This window comes from Prunus avium, chromosome 1, assembly GCF_965620075.1.
Source record: "Prunus avium chromosome 1, drPruAviu1.hap1.1, whole genome shotgun sequence".
NCBI lineage: Eukaryota > Viridiplantae > Streptophyta > Magnoliopsida > Rosales > Rosaceae > Prunus > Prunus avium.
The window spans coordinates 14,592,736-14,612,321 of record NC_142284.1 but is presented as its reverse complement, the minus strand read 5'-3'; the positions used below and the strand labels follow the sequence as shown (position 1 = coordinate 14,612,321).

At 38.6% G+C, this 19,586-nt stretch overlaps 1 protein-coding gene and 1 pseudogene across 2 annotated transcripts; one reads left to right on the top strand and one right to left on the bottom strand.

The window, feature by feature from the left end:
* Nucleotides 1-12,511: 12,511 nt before the first annotated feature.
* On the top strand, nucleotides 12,512-15,785 carry LOC110754791 (uncharacterized; annotated as a pseudogene).
* LOC110754793 (uncharacterized) lies at nucleotides 14,660-17,889 on the bottom strand. Of its 2 annotated transcripts, XM_021955906.2 has the most exons (9): nucleotides 17,746-17,889; nucleotides 17,564-17,677; nucleotides 17,405-17,467; nucleotides 17,115-17,181; nucleotides 16,846-16,946; nucleotides 16,015-16,059; nucleotides 15,621-15,938; nucleotides 15,434-15,536; nucleotides 14,660-15,047 (listed from the first exon to the last, which is right to left on the bottom strand). In XM_021955906.2, exons 1-9 carry the CDS (start codon nucleotides 17,755-17,757, stop codon nucleotides 14,965-14,967), a joined length of 906 nt encoding a protein of 301 aa, XP_021811598.1. In that variant the 5' UTR covers nucleotides 17,758-17,889; the 3' UTR covers nucleotides 14,660-14,964. The 2 variants fall into 2 exon arrangements, with proteins under 2 accessions (XP_021811598.1, XP_088103264.1); XM_088247138.1 differs by lacking the exon at nucleotides 16,015-16,059.
* Nucleotides 17,890-19,586: the final 1,697 nt, after the last annotated feature.

Genomic DNA, 19,586 nt, shown 5'->3' with positions numbered 1-19,586 from the left:
CCATTGGAACAACTTTCATGAAGACTGTTGCCTCATCCGAGCTATGTAGGTTGCTGAAACAAAGCTTGCAATATGACCTACGAAACTGGACTGGCAGGGGGCTGTAGCCAAAATGAGTTTGTCTTTAAGCTCTTCATCGATTCATCCAAATTAGGCCTTAACATGCTTGAATTGCATGAATTATGCTCTCTTGCTCTTTTTGCCTACAAAACACACAAAGAGAGGCAAATAACATAGAAATCTAGGAAACTAAGCAAAAGAAGTAAGTAAATTTGGGCATGTATATGTATGAAATTATGAGCTTAACAGCAGGTCGGTCACGGCTGCTGCTCCTTCTTCTTTAGTGGCTTTATCTGTCATCTAAAGGCTGGTGAGGTCGATCAATACTTCACGCACCGAATCCTGTCGAACATTCTCGGAGCCTAACTCCAGTACCTTCTGGGCGGTCGTTCTGGTTGGTCAGCCGCTTGCATCGTGGCCGGTGAGGACAACCCATCCAACGTCGTTGTCGTAAATCCGAGCTTGTACGGCGTTGGCCTCAAAAGGTTTTTCGTCGGCCGGTTGTATAGACACCTTCTGGCCGTCCCAAAAGAATAACAGCTGGAAGAGGGAAGACGGTATACACCCAGATTGGTGGATCCAATCACGGCCGAGCAATATGTTGTAGTCGACGCTGGACTCGACTACGTAGAAGGCCGCGACTCTTGTTTGGTCGACCACGGTAATCTTTAACGGCAACACGCCGATGGTTTTAGACTTATCGCCGACAAAGCTGCTCATGACCACGTCGCTGGGGATGAGGTCCTCCTTTGACTTGTCTAGCTTCCTCATCAAGTAATGAGGAAGGATGTTGACCGTTGCCCCGCAGTCAACGAAAACCTTGGATACGGGCACACCCTCTATATGAGCTGAGATGTATAATGGCTTAAGATGTCGGTATTTGTTCGGCTCGTCTCTAGGTATTACTTCGTTAAACGCCACAGCCAATAACTCTTCCTTTGTCTTTGGCCTCTGATCAAGCTGCTCCTCGGCCACGTCATCATCCAGGCCGTTGGTTTGTCCTCTTGGGGCTGAAAACTCGGATGGTAGTACCAGGACCATGTTAATGTCGACCTCCTTAGGCTCCTGCGGGTTTCCCCTTCCAGCTTCCTCTTCGGCCACGCAGCCGTCTTTGGCGAGAACCTTTTCCTCGACCATTCCGAGGATCCCCTCATATCCCCTAGTTTTATAACGTCACAAGGAGGCCAGAGTAGTTTTCGGGGCATTTTTAGGATTTTCCTACTATTTATTACATTTTTTCAAAGGTTTTTGCACTAAAAAAGCCAAAATAATCGCAAGAGGACACCTGGCGCGATCTCAGCCCATCACCTTTCTCCACTTGCACACGTGTACATCAGTCAACATGGCCACATCCTTGCCTTTTATCCTAAATTATTATTTTTTTATTTTTTCTTAGAATACACCCAGATTGGTGGATCCAATCACGGCCGAGCAATATGTTGTAGTCGACGCTGGACTCGACTACGTAGAAGGCCGCGACTCTTGTTTGGTCGACCACGGTAATCTTTAACGGCAACACGCCGATGGTTTTAGACTTATCGCCGACAAAGCTGCTCATGACCACGTCGCTGGGGATGAGGTCCTCCTTTGACTTGTCTAGCTTCCTCATCAAGTAATAAGGAAGGATGTTGACCGTTGCCCCGTAGTCAACGAAAACCTTGGATACGGGCACACCCTCTATATGAGCTGAGATGTATAATGGCTTAAGATGTCGGTATTTGTTCGGCTCGTCTCTAGGTATTACTTCGTTAAACGCCACAGCCAATAACTCTTCCTTTGTCTTTGGCCTCTGATCAAGCTGCTCCTCGGCCACGTCATCATCCAGGCCGTTGGTCTGTCCTCTTGGGGCTGAAAACTCGAATGGTAGTACCAGGACCATGTTAATGTCGACCTCCTTAGGCTCCTGCGGGTTTCCCCTTCTAGCTTCCTCTTCGGCCACGCAGCCGTCTTTGGCGAGAACCTTTTCCTCGACAATTCCGAGGATCCCCTCATATCCCCTAGTTTTATAACATCACAAGGAGGCCGGAGTAGTTTTCGGGGCATTTTTAGGATTTTCCTACTATTTATTACATTTTTTCAAAGGTTTTTGCACTAAAAAAGCCAAAATAATCGCAAGAGGACACCTGGCGCGATCTCAGCCCATCACCGTTCTCCACTTGCACACGTGTACGTCAGTCAACATGGCCACATCCTTGCCTTTTATCCTAAATTATTATTTTTTTATTTTTTCTTAGAAAATTCATAACTAAATAAACAAAATTTGAAAAAATATTCCGAAAATTGCTACGAACTCATTGAGACTCCATCTCCCTTACTTAATTCCCCGATTCATGGTTACACATTTTTAAAAATAATTCTGAACATTCACGGGAGGTGCTTGTTGATGTAGGTTAATGAAGTTAAAGTTAACAAACATATATACTTTGGGTTAAGAGGAAAGTGAGTTATGTAAAAAAAAATTGTTTTTTCCATTGCGAAATGGATGATTTATAGGTTCCCCTAGTTTTATAACGTCACAAGGACGCCGGAGTAATTTTCGGGGCATTTTTAGGATTTTCCTACTATTTATTACATTTTTTCTAAGATCTTTGCACTAAAAAAGCCAAAATAATCACAAGAGGACACCTGGCGTGATCTCAGCCCGTCACCTTTCACCACTAGCACACGTGTATGTCAGTCAACATGGCCACATCCTTGTCTTTTACCCTAAATTATTATTTTATTAATTTATTCTTAGAAAATTCATAACTAAATACATAAAAATTGAAAAAATGTTCCGAAAATTGCTACAAACTCATTGAGACTTCATCTTCCTACTGAATTCCCTGTTTCATGGTTACGCTACATTAGTATTTTATTTTTATTTACCCTAAATTATTATTATATTGCTTTTTAGCCTCTACATTTGTTAATTATATTTACTCAAAATTATTATTTTTATTGTTATTTTGCGTGCAAATAGACCATTTCTGATTCTAATCAGTTTCTCTCTTCTTCAATTTGTTAATTTTTTTTTCTCTATTAGGGTTAAGGGATGTTTTGAAAAATAAAATGGAAATATACAAGCCATCCATTGTACAACATCTGGAAAAAATTATTCAAAGTCACTCACTGTTCAAGTTTTGCTTAGAAACATGTAACCAAATCGTTTAGGATATGATAAGTGGGAAAATGTAATTCCCAAGCACTAGTGAAAAGACACCTCACTCCATGCACGCCTTTTCGTTCAGCAAATATTTAGATTGCAGTTGTGCAAAATATATGTGTCAGTAAAATGTCATACTTACCCGTCTATGATGTCAATAATCATTCGACTATATAAATATATATACATACATTTATATATAAAACGGTTTATGACAGCACAAACACCAGACAAAATAGATTAAAACCCAACATTTAAACAACATTTGGACAACGTAGCCAGCCAACCTAGAACTCAAGAGAAGCAAGTCCACAATGCATAAAAACCATAAAAACATACTACAGCTAATTATAAGGGTATGGATTCCCTGGCACAACATACACACGCATCACCTTGAACCAAAAAACACTCTCACGGTGTCATTTGCATTGCTTGCAACAAGTCCAGAAGGCAGGATTTATCTTTGCTTAAGTAGGCCAACCTTCAATAACAAAACACCATTCGTTGTTGTTACAAGTGCTGCAGTGATTGAACTTAATCTTCCCATAGTAAAACATATCTACGATATGTCTTGAAACAGAGAAAACTCGGCTTAATCTTCGTCTCAAAGCATCCCTGATTCCTTTCATATCAATGTTGTTACGTTGATTTAAAGAACACAAAAATTCTAATGCATCTTCTTTTGACTGACCAATTTCGGACATGCCAAGTAGTCCAACTAGATATGCCACTTCCATATGGCCTGTCATGGCTACAATGCGCATCCCATGCAACGCTTCCACGTTACCCTGCATGAAAAACACTTCGACCGCTTCTCTAAATATCGACTGAGGGTTCTCGCAAGCCCTGCATTGTTGTAAGAAAAGCTGGATAGCAGGATTGGCATGGTACCAGCTAGGATGGTCTGGGTACTTTGCCATTGAAATGGTGTTCCACACTTGTGGAGTGTTTGACAACATATGGAATAATGGGCACACAGATTCCATACGGAAGAGATCTTCCAATGATTGAGTTGCCACGCATAACATCACTTTAAACCAAGCTAACTCCGGGATGAAGGCTTGGGGCATATCCAAATGGAGATGCTTCCTTCTCTTTCTTCCGAGTGTAGTGAAATGTTTCGAATTCATTGAAATATTTTTGGAATGGAACGATTTGAGGAGTTGAAGAGGGGAGAAATGAAAATATATAGGGTTTTGGTTTTGTTTTAGCCTCTGTTTGTAGTGTTTTCAAAAGGTGTTTCCACTTAGGGTTTTTCCAAGTTGACCATTTTTAAAGAAACTGAACACAACACCCTAAAACTCAAGAGAAGAGAAGGGAAGACGTCATCGAAATGCAAAAAGAGTCGGACAGTCAAAAGGTCAATTAATAACCTATTTGCATAGCCTAATTTGGATACCACCATCACATTCATTGATACAAATTTGATGGATTACTAATTAGTCACAGAAGGTCCCATCATATACTTTTTCATTTTCCCACACCAAACTAACCATAGTAAGGTTATTAAAATGGAACCAATGATGATAGATTCTTATCCAACTAGTTACCTTAATGAAATATAATTAAAATAATATATTTAAAGCAGTGTCCCCTCAATTTTCAGATTAATATTTGGTAGTGAAATATTATATTGGTTTTTCGGGTAAAAGGTGCCACAATCATGACGGTACAGGTGTCCAGATCGTGACCAACCCACCCACACACAGAAAAGAATGATATAATTCAATTTGGGCAGAGATGAGAGAGACTTGAGTGAGAAGTTTAGGGTTATGAGTGAAGGGGTATGACTGAGAACTATGAGTGAGAAGAGGTATGACTAAGGAGGTATGAGTGAGAAGGTATGAATCAGAAGAGGTTTCAGTGAGAAGATCTGAGTGAGAAGAGGTACAACTGAGAAGATTCAACATGTCTTCGTCTTCATTTGCCGCTCAAACAAAGAGGTGTCAGTATTGTGGAGCTGCAATGGTGCTTCGGGTTTCAAAATCAGATAAAAATTGAGGGAAGCCATTTTGGAAGTGCCTAACCTCCTATGTAAGTTTTCATTTCCAGAACATGTATGTGGGTGAAAAAGAACCTAGGTCTAACTCTGACATAATTATTTTGCATATATGATGACTGCAATTAGGGAGTCAGCAGTTGCAATGGATTCGAATGGGTTGATATAACCTCCGCTCAAGCAGAACACCAAAATGACACGTACGATGCTACGGTGCTGAATATACTGAAGTCCATTAAGGGCATGGTATTAGTTTTATTACTTGTATCAATTTTCATATTATTTGTTCTTTTAATGATCAATTAAGTGCATAGTTTCAAGGATTGTAAAAGTTCTCCCCAAAAAGACATATTGCACGCACCACCAATGAGTTTTCAAACCCAATTTGTAATTTTTGTTCTTGAAATAGGTGGATTGACATTGAGTTTAAATTATTGTTTGGAACAAAAGCATTTATTTGTCTGAAACCCAGCAAAACTTTCCAAGACTGACTTAAAAAATAAAGTCATACAAAGACGATAAAATCACAATACAGGGCCAATACGATGCAATAATAAGACAATAAATTTTTTTTTAATTGCATAATTATTGGGTGTATATAGATTGTTTATTTGCGTATACTTAAGGTTTATTGATTTTTTACTGCTTGTATATCGCATATTATTGCATGTATATCGCATGTTATTGATCGCATATTGAATGTTTATTGGGGGCAAAAGTACCACTCAAGTAAGATTTAAGGAGTTAGATCTTCCCCTGAGGGGAATTAAGGGGGGAAACGATCCTTATTCTTTCTTTTAGTAGGAAGAACAACTATTAAGTAGAATTTCCTATTCAATATGACTTCCTTATGGATGGTATAATTGGGGACTGATGTATATTGCTTGTCTGTTGCGTGTATATTGCTTGTTTGTTGCGTGTGTATTGTTTATTTCCTTGGTAAGCAATATTCGCTTGTATTGTTGTTTATTTCCTTTGTAAGCAATAAACAATCAATACACAGGCAATAAACATGCGATATACATCCAACAGACAAGCAATATACATTACTTTTATGCTAGTGAGCTATCCAAAAGCAATAAAATAAAGAAAATCAACGAATTTATTAACCGATTATAAAGGAGATAGGGATTCGAACCCAAGGGCCGGTATGCAGCCAATAGGGAGTTTTTATAGCATTGTAGCTAGGGACATTTTTGAATGTGTTTCATAAAAGAGGGCATGGTTGAATAAAACATTGGAGCCGAGGGCATAGCCTCCTATTCCCCTTAAAGAATTACCTTATTAAGATGCAACCCATTTCAATTAAGCCAAGGCATGTTCAATGGCTTCAAGATTGGGATCTGATATTTGGAATGGTGACTTGGATCATGACATATCACTTTGCAATTATGTAATACACTTAAAAAGCCATCAGTCCCCATTCACATATGCAGTCTTCAAATCCCAATGGAATGCAGTTTGATTAAGGTTATGTAAATGTCGTGAAAGAGTTAGGCCAATATTACACATATGTTTGTTTCATTAAATCCAAAAACTTTACACTGCAAATGCACATTCTATAATGCCTATGTATGTGCCAAACTTTAAAAACGCATCTGCAGATCCATTTAGATTGCCCACGTACGATAAATTTACAGATCCATTTACTTTGCTCCTCACCAAGCCTCTACATCTCTGTTTTAGATTCTTCTTTTTTCTTTCTCTGCGCTTCATTTTTCTGTCTATGCTCTGCATCCAGCTACCATATACATTTAGCCCAATATGAGATGTTTTAAGAAACATCGTATCACACTAATAGAAATGAAAGCATACATCCGTTATAATATTTGCCACTATTTTGGTTCTAATTGTTATTGTCCAATAACTTAACCTAAAATTATGTACAAAAATACACTAAGATTGAGAAAGGCGAAGAAGAATTGAGGAGCATAGGTAGAATTGGAAAAGGACCCATGGGTCTGTATTGTGTATTTATATGAGTTTCAAATTGGAGATTCCCAAAACCAATTAATCATGTACCTGAACCAATTTCAACCAATATCATGGCATGTAAGCATCTCCCCATAATATCTCCCCAGCCAACTACAACCGGAAAATGGGCATGTTCTGCGATGTGCAAGTAGTTAAAGGAATCTCAGCACTCAAAAGCTCAATGTACTTCAACACGAACATGCCACAATCGCCTCTGAAGCAAAACAAGAACTCGATCAATTCAAGTAATAACATTCTAGCGTAATTGACAATTTAAAGTAATAAAATTAAATTAACAAGTTGAAATCACTTATTAGACTGTTGTGGAACATCCACACGTTCTATTGGCCACGGACACCACCAATCTCGGCTACAATCGTTTGTGTAAAAACCTTCTTCATAAAAGTCGATGGTGTTGAGAAGATTTGGAATCATAATTGAAAGCGGAGCGAGTTCTTTCTTTAAGATCTCATCTGAAATAAGTGAAACCATTGAATTGCACACTTTGATTTCACACTTAACCAGATCAATCATTAAAGCCACCCAATGCTTATGCTTCGTCAACATACAAGGGGCATACACCTTATACGTGTTCTCTCAACCCATCCCGCATAGGGGTGGGCACGGTCCGGTTTGGTCCGGTTCTCACCTCAAATTGGAATCGAAATCAGTACTATTTAATCGGTCCGGTTCGGTCTGATTTAGAAAAAAAATTCAAAAATCAATCGGTTCGGTTCTGATCGATTTCGATCCGATTCTGACCGGTTCCGATTTTGAACCGGATTATTAATTTATTATTATTTTAATTATTTTTCAAAAAATATATACATTTTTTATTTTTTTAATTAAAAAATTATAATAAATAACTTCTTTTTTTTGGCTTAAAAATTAATAAATAATCCAATTCATACATTTAGAAATTTTTTGAAGTTGAACTTGGAAAAATAGTGATTATAACATTTAAAATATGGCATTAGATTTTAAAATTTTGTAAAAATAAAAAATATATATATATGACTGGTTCAGTTCGGTCCGGTCCGGTGTGGTGTGGTGTAAAATTGAAACTGGAAACGGTTGGAACCAGTTCGGTCCGATTTGTTGACTTTTTTGGTCAACTGGTTTTTTTTCCGGTTTTTTTTCATCGGTTCGGTTCGGTGTTCCGGTCAACCGGTTTTTCGATTTTCCGGTCCCGATGCCCACCCCTAATCCCACATGCCGGAACCTTGCCATTTACAACATTCAGTAAACTGTTTTTAATTTTCCACCCAACCTGCTCTTTTTTTCTTTTATTATCCACGAAGCAAGTATGGATGTGATTCTGTGAAATAGAAAACAATCAATGGTTAAACACCTCCACAAAGCAAGTATGGATAATATGTAATTATTAACTTCACTTGGTCAAGGCCTATGACATACCATGAAAAATACATCGGTCGTTGTCCAGTCCGATATTTCTACAACTCCAAATCTTGTTGTCGCTTCCGGATGAGATACAACCCCAAATCAATGTGCTGCACATGTTTTTTCTTATCAATTTCATAATCTATGTACATTAAAACAAATGCATAATCAATTAAACTTACATCTCTTTTCAGCCAATCGTCAGCTTTGACGAGGGAAGCAAAGAATTCAATCTTAGCTTCCACGTGGCCAAATTGCATCACTAAACTGCGAATATAAAAAAGTTTTAGATCAGAACAATTAAAAAATATATACACTCATGCCTTCTATCTCAAAAAACAAGGAACTTACTTTGGGTTATGGCGCCATTCCCAACAAAATTTCAGCAATTTCACTATATCATCATGCGGAATCACCTTCATTGGGTCTAACATCCGAAGTCGAGTTGTCTCTGGCATAGTTTTTTTTCACCAATTCACTAGCTTCAATGATCTTCCACATAGAAATAATCATCTTCCTCTTCCGTAATTGGATCCCTTGTTCCACAGCTTTACCTTCATCATTCAATCAAATGTTCAACTAAGATAGCACAACTGTAGGTTGATCCAAATCAATGTCCCCGAGAGTAAACTCAACATTTGTCCCCGACGTGCTCTCACCAATATCATCACCAAGCAAAATAACTTCATCATCCTCTTCCTCACATTCCTTTCTTTGCACTTCCTTTTCTTTTCACTTCCTTGCCCTCCCTTCTTTTTCTTTGCGGATCCTCTCCCTCAGTGCTTTTTCTTTGCAGTTCCTCTCCCTCATTGCTTTTTCTTTTCACTTCCTCTCCCTCACTGCTTTTTCTTTGCGGATTCTCTCCCTCACTGTTTTTTCTTTGTAGTTCCTCTCCCTCACTGCTTTTTCTTTTCACTTCCTCTCCCCCACTGCTTTTTCTTTGCGCTTCCTCTCCCTTGCTGCTTTTTATTTTCACTTCCACTCCCTCACTTCTTTTTCTTTGCGCTTCCTCTACCTCACTTGGTTTTCTTTGCACTTCACCCCCTTCAATCCCCTCCTCTTCCTTTTCCTCTCCCTCATTTCTGTTACTTGGCCCTTCATCCCATTCAATGTCATCCTCTTCCTCACATCCCTTAAATAGATGTGAAATGACACAACGATTTGTCCGATCTTTCAGTAAAGCTAGGTCCCTACTTACTTCCCGCTCAAACTGAGGACCTAAACAACGGTCCAAAAGTTTTTCCATCCGTATGACCTTTAACTCAAGGGCGTCCTTTTCCCGCTTTACTTGAAACAACTTGGACCTCAACAAGCTTACCACCTTGTTCAACTCATCAAGGTCAGCACATGAAGAATGAATTGACTCTAACAAGACAAAAGCAGGGCGATCCTGTGGCCAACTCCAATATGGTTGTCTCATCTCCTCTTCACTCGGACGTAGCGCCCACAACTGAACTGATTTTTTCAGAATACAGACAAGATTCATATTCAATCATTCTACTTAATTCATTGAATCTTATAAACAGTTTCAAGGGCTGCAAACCAAACCTCTTTGCTCTGGAAAAAATAATTGTTCAACTTTCTCATCTCGGGAACAGACGTAGTAGTTCTCCAACGCAAAATATGTGGAACAACTGTTGGATCAACAACCTTGCAGTAATTCAGGTCCGCCAATCTAGGAATTAATTCATATACCCAAATCTACACAATTCACAGGACAAATGTCATTATTTAAGTTTTAAAGTCCACCAAGCATAACTGACATGAACATTATTACCACGTACCTGGAAAGCATACGTGAAACCTTTAAAACTCCAACCACCCCTTTGCACTTCAACATGCTTATCCTTCTTGCCCTTCTCATTTCTCCGGCTTGTTCCTGTTACCTTACTTTTCCCCTTCCCTCTTCCATCTTCATTTTCAAAGCTTTTCGTATACTTTGTTGGTGCAGACAATAGACTGTCTTGGGTTTTGTGAAATGACACTGAACCCCACGGATACCTGTTGAACGCATCCAAGTCCTCTACAAGGGTCAGGTAATTTACATTGATGTTCAAATGCTTGTCCTTTCCCAAAACCACTAACTCAGCAAAGTAAACAAGAGCTAGCTTGTAGATGTCATCTTCCTCTGTGCACCTCAGAAATGCTTCTTCTAAAGCAGAACATGTAATTCCTTCGTCTATAAAATATCTTTTATGAAGTCTAATTTCAGCACTTTCTCCACTGGAAACTTCAGGCACTTCCCCAAAACGAAGCCCTATGATCAAACAAAAATCCTGACAAGTGAACTGAGCAACGTCGCACCCTATTAAGAAACTCAGTCCATCCAAGTCTTTCACACCCTGCCCCGCGACTCGACACAACACAACCCCATGCACAATCTGCCCACTAAACTAAATCTTATCTATATTCAGAAGATGGCCAAAGCATGATGTCTTGAATTGTTCTAATTGTTCGGCAGTCAACTTCGCTCGAATTGCAACTAGGGATGAATTTGCATGTGAGCAGTTTTTCACCCGTGATGCATATGCCTCTGACTCTGGTCATACCAACTGCACGTTGGATCCCATTTCCTGAAATACAAGATGAAATAACGTGCACACATATAATACCACGTATTTGCACAATCATATTGGTATTTACACAACTAGTCAACCAAGCACATTACAAAATTTACGAAGTACATGCACATAGGGATTACTAATCATAGGCTTTAACATCATCAAAGCAATATGACAAATTTTGTGCAAATACCTGTTAATGCAATGATTATGTGAATTACAAGCAATAGCATGTGTTTTATTTATGGATCCAAACTCCAATCAGTGGTTGATGCATGAGTGAGTGTGAGTGCAATCTGGGCAAGTTCTGCACTTCACACACATGACAATTATTGTCATCTCATACACAACACAAAATAAATAAATAAGAAAGATGGTGGAAGGAAACAAAGCAAAGCATCTGCTCTACTATCTGCTTGCTACGCCATTGCCACATCCTTCTTTCTTTCTAGCTTTTTCTTCAGTCAGCCACTATGGTCATGGACCAATCTTTATTTCAAATGCTTTGCACTTTTATTCATGAGTTTATTATTATATGTTCTCATTTTTCACAGGCAAATTTACTAACAAAGGAAATTATATTTATATATATATTCTAGCGCCAAAGAGATAATATGCACTCTGCACTGCTTCAAATGTGGAAGGTTTTGAGGGCCTCCTCCAATTCAACACCATTATCTTATTCATATCATTATTGACATGTTATTGATTTGATTTTCATTCGATTTTTTTACATATACCCAAGAAAAAATTAACATGCAAGTGAAGCACAAACAAGAGATGCCAAATCCAACAACATTGACGGTACAAATTGGGGAAAACCGTTACTCTAATCCTAAACTCAAATTCCATAAATTACTCACCAAATGCTGGTTATTGAACAATCGCAGTGTGTTTGTGCGGGGTATTTCTGCGGCTTTGCTCCACAAATGGAACCTATCACTTCCAACAAATACGGCTTCGCTCCTTCCCCTTCCACTGCTTCGCCCCTTCACTGTTTCGGAATCCACGTCTTTGCCCCTTCCACTCAAAGTAAATACTTTTTCAGGATTTAGAGAACAGAATTGTGTTCAACCGTTGCCTTCGACCATCGTTAAGAGTGGCCTTCAACCGTCGTTTGTTCAGAGCTATGGGTTTCTCAGAGCTTAGTGGTTTCTCAGAGCTATGGGTTTCGGTTTTTTTCTATTCAAACTTCAAACTTGCTTTTCTTTTTTTTTTGGACCAACTTCAATGCCGGGTATTAAATTTGGGTTTGGGTTCCTCACCTACCCGATTGTAAAACTTTGTCTCAATTCTCCCTAGCCCTTGGATTCTTCTAATGGCTATAAAATGAACCCCTTATAACTTACCCCTTATAACTTGCCCCTCATTATAGTCTCAGCGTTTGTTTTGTTATGTTTGAGCCCTTGTTTTTCTTCTCTCTGTTTTTTCGTATTTGGGTTCATTGTAAGTTGTATCTTTGTTTTGGCAATGAAATGTCATTCCCTTCGACCCAAAAAAATCGTGAATTGCTTGCTGCCTTAGGAGCTGGTCGATGATGACGAAAATTATGGCCAAAAGAGCTCCAGGGCTCACGCTTCTCCAAAAGGGTAATCCTTCTTCTCTCTATTCTCTGTTTGGGCTCGTCTTTTTCAGAAGCCAGTTTTGCTCTTTTGCTGTCAATCGTTGTCATACTGTTAGTGTTAAGGAGACCATTGATTTGAAGGATTTGGTAAAAACGCGTTGTAAATCTGGTAATCTTGGGTTAGATGAAGCACTGGGTCACTTCGATTCCGTAATTCAAATGAAACCCATTCCCTCGATTTCGGCTATTAATCATTTGTTTGGGGCACTCTCCAAGATGAATCAGTGTTCCACTGTAGTTTCTATGTATAAACAGATGCTGGCTTGTGTTGGCTTCCACCCGGAAGTCTATACACTGACTGTTGTTATCAATTGCTTGTGTCGTATGAATCGGGTGGACATGGGTTTCTCTGTTTTAGCCACTATTCTTAAACATGGTCTTCAGCCCGATGCTTATACTTTGAATACTTTGCTTCATGGGATTTGCAAGTACAGGTCGCTCTCTGAGGCAATGGAGTTGTTCCAGAAAATAGAAGAGAAAGGATTAGCATGCTGTGAAATCACTTACGCTACTATAATTAATAGGTTGTGCAGAGCTGGGAAAACATGTATGGCGCTTGAGATACTCGAGCAAATGTATGAAGATGGAAGGTTTAAGCCTGATCCTCAATGCTATAATCCAATCATTGACCGCTTATGCAAAGAAAGAAGAATAGATGAGGCGCTAACCCTATTTCGAGATATGATCAACAAAAGTGTTGCGCCGGATATCGTCAGTTACACTTCATTAATTTATGGATTATGCAACATGGGTCTTTGGACACGAGCACTTGCTCTGTTTGAAATAATGAAAAACAAAGGTATAAAGCCTAATGTTTTCACGTTCAATTCTTTAATTGGTGCTTCATGCAAGTCTGGTAAGTGGGAAGAAGCTGTGCTGCTATTTAGAAACATGATTGATTGTGGAGCCTTCCCTGATATTGTTACATTAAGTTCTGTGTTGGATGCTTTGTGCAAGGAAGGGAAGACGGCAGAGGCACTTAACCTTGTGGAAGAAATGTTCCGTAGAGGTGTAAAGCCTGATGTCATCACCTACAACTCCTTAATTAATAGCCTCTGCCATTCCGCGCAGTGGAAAGAAGCCACAAGGTTGTTTAATAGAATGCTGGATGAAGGAATCGCACCAAATGTTGTAACCTTTACCACTGTAATACATGCTCTTTGCAAGGAGAGACGGACCAAGGAAGCGCTCTCTGTGTTAGAGCTAATGTCCCAAAGAGGTATGAGGCTTGACATATTCACTTACAACTCTCTAATTTATGGCATGTGCCGTACATATCAATGGGCTGAAGCCACAAGGTTGTTTGATGAAATGGTAGCTCAGGGAGTCTTACCTCATATCATAACTTTGACAATACTTTTGGATGCTCTCTTCCAAGGAGGGATGCCAGAAGAGGCTCATAAAGTAGTTGAGGCCAAAGTTAAATATGGTATAGAGCTGAGCAAAATAACTTGCAGTATGCTAATTGATGATTATTGTTTTCGTGGCCAAATAGATAAGGCAAAGAAGGTCATTGATTTAATTGTGATAAAAGATAATGTCCCTGATATTGCTTCTTGCTATAAAGCCTTGGTCAACGGCTATATGCAAGCTAAAAGGATAGGTGAAGCTTCGAGGCTCGTTGAGGAAATGATCGAACAAGGGGTGATGCCTGATTTGGAAACCCTAAAAGCTTTGAGAGGTTTGTAGAATAGTTCCCCATGAGACCGCTAGAACTAGTTACAATCCTGTTATATATTTTAACTGCCAAATATGTCGTTGGATTCTAAACTTGTATGACCAAGCAATATTAGTGAAATGAAGTGGTTTCAAACAAGTATAGGATCCTTTGGTGCTGAAAAATACGTTCAATATTCTTAATCTCACCAATGGATCCCTAAACAAGAACAGGATCCTTTTCACAGGTACTAACTCACCAATGGACTGAAAACGTAAGAATTTGCATTACATAGGATACAGTAAATCAAAAGAAAAATAAAAGAGGTTTAGAGAAGAGAAATTATCTAATGACCAAATATTCTCTACATCCTTCTTGTCTGCATGTAGACTAACAACTGTAACATTTGATTCTTCTAATTTCGATTACAATATTTGATTCTTCATATAGGAGGTAAGTCGCCAAATTGGTGGCCACAGGGGAGGAGATTGAAAAAGAGAAATAAAAAATAAGGATAGTGATTGATCCACATGAATTCCATGCCTACTTAAACGAAAGCTTCCATACCTCTCGGACATTAGAAGAACCATCTGCAACTTCAGCGACCATGCTAGAAGCCAAGACCCCTGCAGAAAGGAATTCCAATAAAAATTATCTCAAATTTCCTATCTAAGCATCTGTAAAGATATCACTCTGAGACAAGTATTGTGATGCGGACTCTATAAGAAGAGAGGCCTACTTCCAAAAACAATCAATAACCACATTGTCACATCTTTAAGCCCTCCAAAATGCCTATTCGTAGAAGAAACATATATTTAACAAAGGAACCATGAATATCTTAATTACAATGACAAAACACTGCTCATACATGAATGTACTATACTGTAACTTGTTCCTATCCCCTTAAACCCAATCCCATGAACCAAAGGAATAGGATAGAAAACAAATAAGAGACTACTTATGTGGCAAGATAGATTTGAAGTAGTTTTCTAGATAATTCAGTCTAGCTTACCATCTTTCTCCACAATAGATAGGAACCTTCGAGTTCCCCCACCGACTCCAAAATAATGCTTCTTGGCAGCAATGTATACTACTCCATGAGAAGGAGTTATGCACTGTAAATTAAACATTATCAGACCTACAGCAGCTGCAAGTAACATTTCTGAATCATAAATAATGACAAACTAAATAAGAAATACCTTCTTTATGAGTTCATAGAGATGTGGGAGAGCAGAGATTGAGTAAACTGTCTCTGCCATTATAATAATATCATACTGTGCATCTAGACCTTTCCCTCTACTAACATTAAGATCCTTCTCAATGTTTTGTGCATAGGGAAGAAGCATATGGATTTCACGCCAGTCGCCAGCAAAAAAACGAATTTCCGTCCCTGCGTCACACTTTGTAACTTGCAGTGCTGGGCGTTGGAAGCTTGGAACATTTGAATTTACATTAGGTATGGTGAGACACTGCAAGACCTCCACATTGAAGTCCTGGAAATGAATGGCAGCTGCACCCTGAAGCAACAATGAAGAATCTTAAGAAATCTAATATATGAAACCAAATGTACGAGCTTAAGAAACAAAAACTCGCCTCAAGGCAAGCAAAGATACCAGGAAGTCCATGACCGCAACCAAGCTGAAAAATCATGATAGGAAACACAGTAAGGCATAGTGAGAAATGGGAGAACGAGATAAAAGACAGTGGCCTCAATTTCTATGCCAACCAGGCAATCACTCATCAGAGATCATCACTTGTAGTAGTAGTGATATATGAGTTATATGCTGATTATTGATCAATGACGATGTAGCTTCATGAATGACTTGCGAAGGTGCACCAATTAACACCTAATTAAATGAAGGGGTATAACTTCTTCAGAAGTTATATGTTAGAGCCCATAAAACAGACTCCAACAAACATAACTTCCATCTAATCCAACAGAACATAGTGTTATCTCTAACAGAGGTTAAAGTGTTCAGGCTATTTGTCATTAAACCATTTGTTAATGTATCACGAAGAGATTGCAGTTCATTCAAGTTAACATTCTTTACTTAATTGAATGTTCCAAGCTCGGATATAAGAGCCCCAAAAAGTTGACCTAGCCATCTGTTAGTAACAATTAAAACGCACCTAGAGATTTCTAGAGTTCCCCTCTACGATGTGTGAAAATGAAATTAATGGAGTAATATTTAGTGAGGAAACCCTACAATCTGCATGAAGTAAGCAGGAATTCAACCAGAAGCCAACTAGTTTCTCTTTGTAAGGACTTTGAGGTAAAGAAGTATGCCTCATTTCACTTACGAATAAAAGTCAACTCATTTACACTTGAACATTAGACTACCACGCAAAGTAACATGAAGAATGTTAACATGTGTATGCATTATGGGACAATATACATTCACCTGAAAATATCAGGATGCCCACCTCTAAAACTCGTTTACCGGTAAACGATAAATGTCCATTTCGAACTTCAGAGCTAAGAGCTTTAACTAGATCAAGAGAACCTTCCCATAGCTTTAATCCCCCTGCACCCCAAAAGCAAAAGACATACCATCACCATCTGGTGCAACAGCATTTCATAAATAAGATAAACATTTGTAATGCAGAATCTTACAAACTCAATCTAGTGGTCATTTCTAATTATTGAATCACTATTAACAAAGCAAACAAAAGATAGGAAGAACTTTATACACCTTCATATTTCCCAGGAACTAAATCGGAGTTGGATAGCGTGAAAACCTCTTGAGTACTAACACGGCCCTACAATCAAAACACACATGAACTCTCAGTCCCATTTACACTCAGATTAAGCTTAATTTGATAGATTATCAAAACTTTCTACTCAAAGGGGCAACTTTTTTGTTTTCCTTAAAAGGGAATTACATAGAGATAACAATGAAATTGTATATTCGTTTATATAGCTCTTCTTTACTATGCTCCATTTTCTGGGAAACCAAACAGAAATGAAAAAGAAAGGAGTGACCTTGAGCAAAGTAAGTCCACCCAACTCCACTGGCTCCACAGTGTACTTCACAGAGGGCAAAATCTATTCCACATTAAAATCAATCAATTGTTCAGTATCATATCTCGAAATATCTAGGCGTGTGCTTGAATTTGCAAAATACACCAATTAATTAAATACCTCGGAGGGCAACACTTCGACGCAAGGAGGCGGAGGGGGAAGAGGGGGCTCTGATTGTTCAAGAAATCCTGACCCTGATGATGAAAACAGCCGAAATGGTTCGAAACTTGGTTTCTGAGAAACGCGAGAAAATTTATTCAGTGTTGGGAAAGAGAAGGCGAAAGAAAGAGTGTACAACTCACCTCAGACTCCATTGCTGTCTGCTCTCTACTTTGCTGAGTGATTGAAGTCTGCCCCTCAGCTTTTGGGGTTTTGGGTTAAAAGGTTTTTTTTTTTTTTTTTCCTTTTTTATCACAAAGGGTTCCAGAGATTTGGGAAATTTTCATTTTTAGTTCTTTATATTTTTTTTATATTATTGGTCCTTTATGTTACGCCTCACACATTAATTTAATCCCGCCGTGAGATTCCGTTAAAAATTTCTGATATGACACATATGTGGTGCTCACGTAGCCAATGAGAAAATGCCAAATAAATCTAAATAAATAAAAATGTTTTTCTAAATGTTTAAAAATAGAAAAAAAAAACTCAGCACCTCTCTCCATCTCTCTCCCCTACTGCCTCCCCCTCCCCAAGCCACCCCCTCTCCTTCCACCTCATATGCTCTCTCTCCCTCTCTCTCTGTGTCCTCCCTCTCAATCTTGCTTTCTCCCCCACCCAACCCCGACTGAACCAAAAGCAACCACTCAGCCCCACCCAACCCTTGACTCACCCCTGCGCCCAAATACCTGGAAATTTTATTTTATTTTTCTTTACTTTACAGAGTGATTCATAGGCAGAGAGAGAGAGAGAGAGAGAGAGCATAAAGAGAGGTAGAGAGGGAGTGAGAGAGCATAAAAAGAGGGAGGCAGAGAACAGAGGGGATGATAGGGGAGGGGGAGTTGGATTGGAGTTTTTCATATTTTATTTTTAAGGTTTAAATTTAATTTTCTGTTTTTTTAATTTAATCTTAAACATTTTCAAAACATATTTTTTTTTATTCAAATCCACGTGGCATTTTATTATTAGATATGTGGGCTCCGTATATATGCCATGTCATCAATTTAACAGAAATTTCGACAGAACCTAACGGCAGGACCAAATTGATGTATAAGGTGTAACATGAAGGACCAAAAATGTCAGAAAAAAAAAACATAAAGGACCAAAAGTGATAATTTGGCAAACCTCAGGGACCATTTGTGATAAAAACCCTTTTTCTTTTCAAGTACTACAAACCCACGCAAGCCCAAGTTACAAATTTTCCCTCCATCTTATTTTGGTTTGGATTAGCATTTCTGCTTACTCTAAAATTTTATAAGATGAATAACATTGTAAAATAGAGAGAATAGAGTACTTTTATGATACTTTTATGATACATCTTAAATACACTGCGTTCATTTATAGACATAATGCACCGACTCATTTCTTCTTAGCAGTAGTGACTCAAACCACATTTTTTAATACGTCGTTATACCTAGCCTATAGGTTCATAACAAAGTCTTCAACTTAACTATAAATTTTGCTTTCACTTTCACCTAGTGCCTCCCCGGATTTCTACTTCCCCGGATTTCTATTGTAAAAAATAAAGAAATATATAAATGACAGTGTACAAAAAGTAAAAACAAGTAAATAAACCGTCGTGGTAAAGCATAACAGAAGATGGTGTGTAATAATTACAGAAGTCTAAATAACATCAAACGACGGTTTAATAAAAAATGTGTCGTGGTATAACTTTTAACACGGCGGTAAATATAAACAGAGAAACATAGAATTCAAAGTTCAGAGACGTTACCATATCTTCCTGCTTTTCCCCATTCTTGGTTGTATCCTCCTCAAATTGTAGGGCTCTAACATCAAGTGCCCCAGAGCAGCTTGCTTTGTCCGACATTGGATTTTTGGGACTTTGCCCTTGGATTTGATCGGGGTTAGTATTCAGTTTCAGCACGCTTGGATCAAAATTGGGGATGAGTTTGGAAAGCTGACTCAGCAAATTTTCCCTCTCAGCTTCTACCAATTGCTTGGTCCTAGCCTCCATCTTTAAACTCTC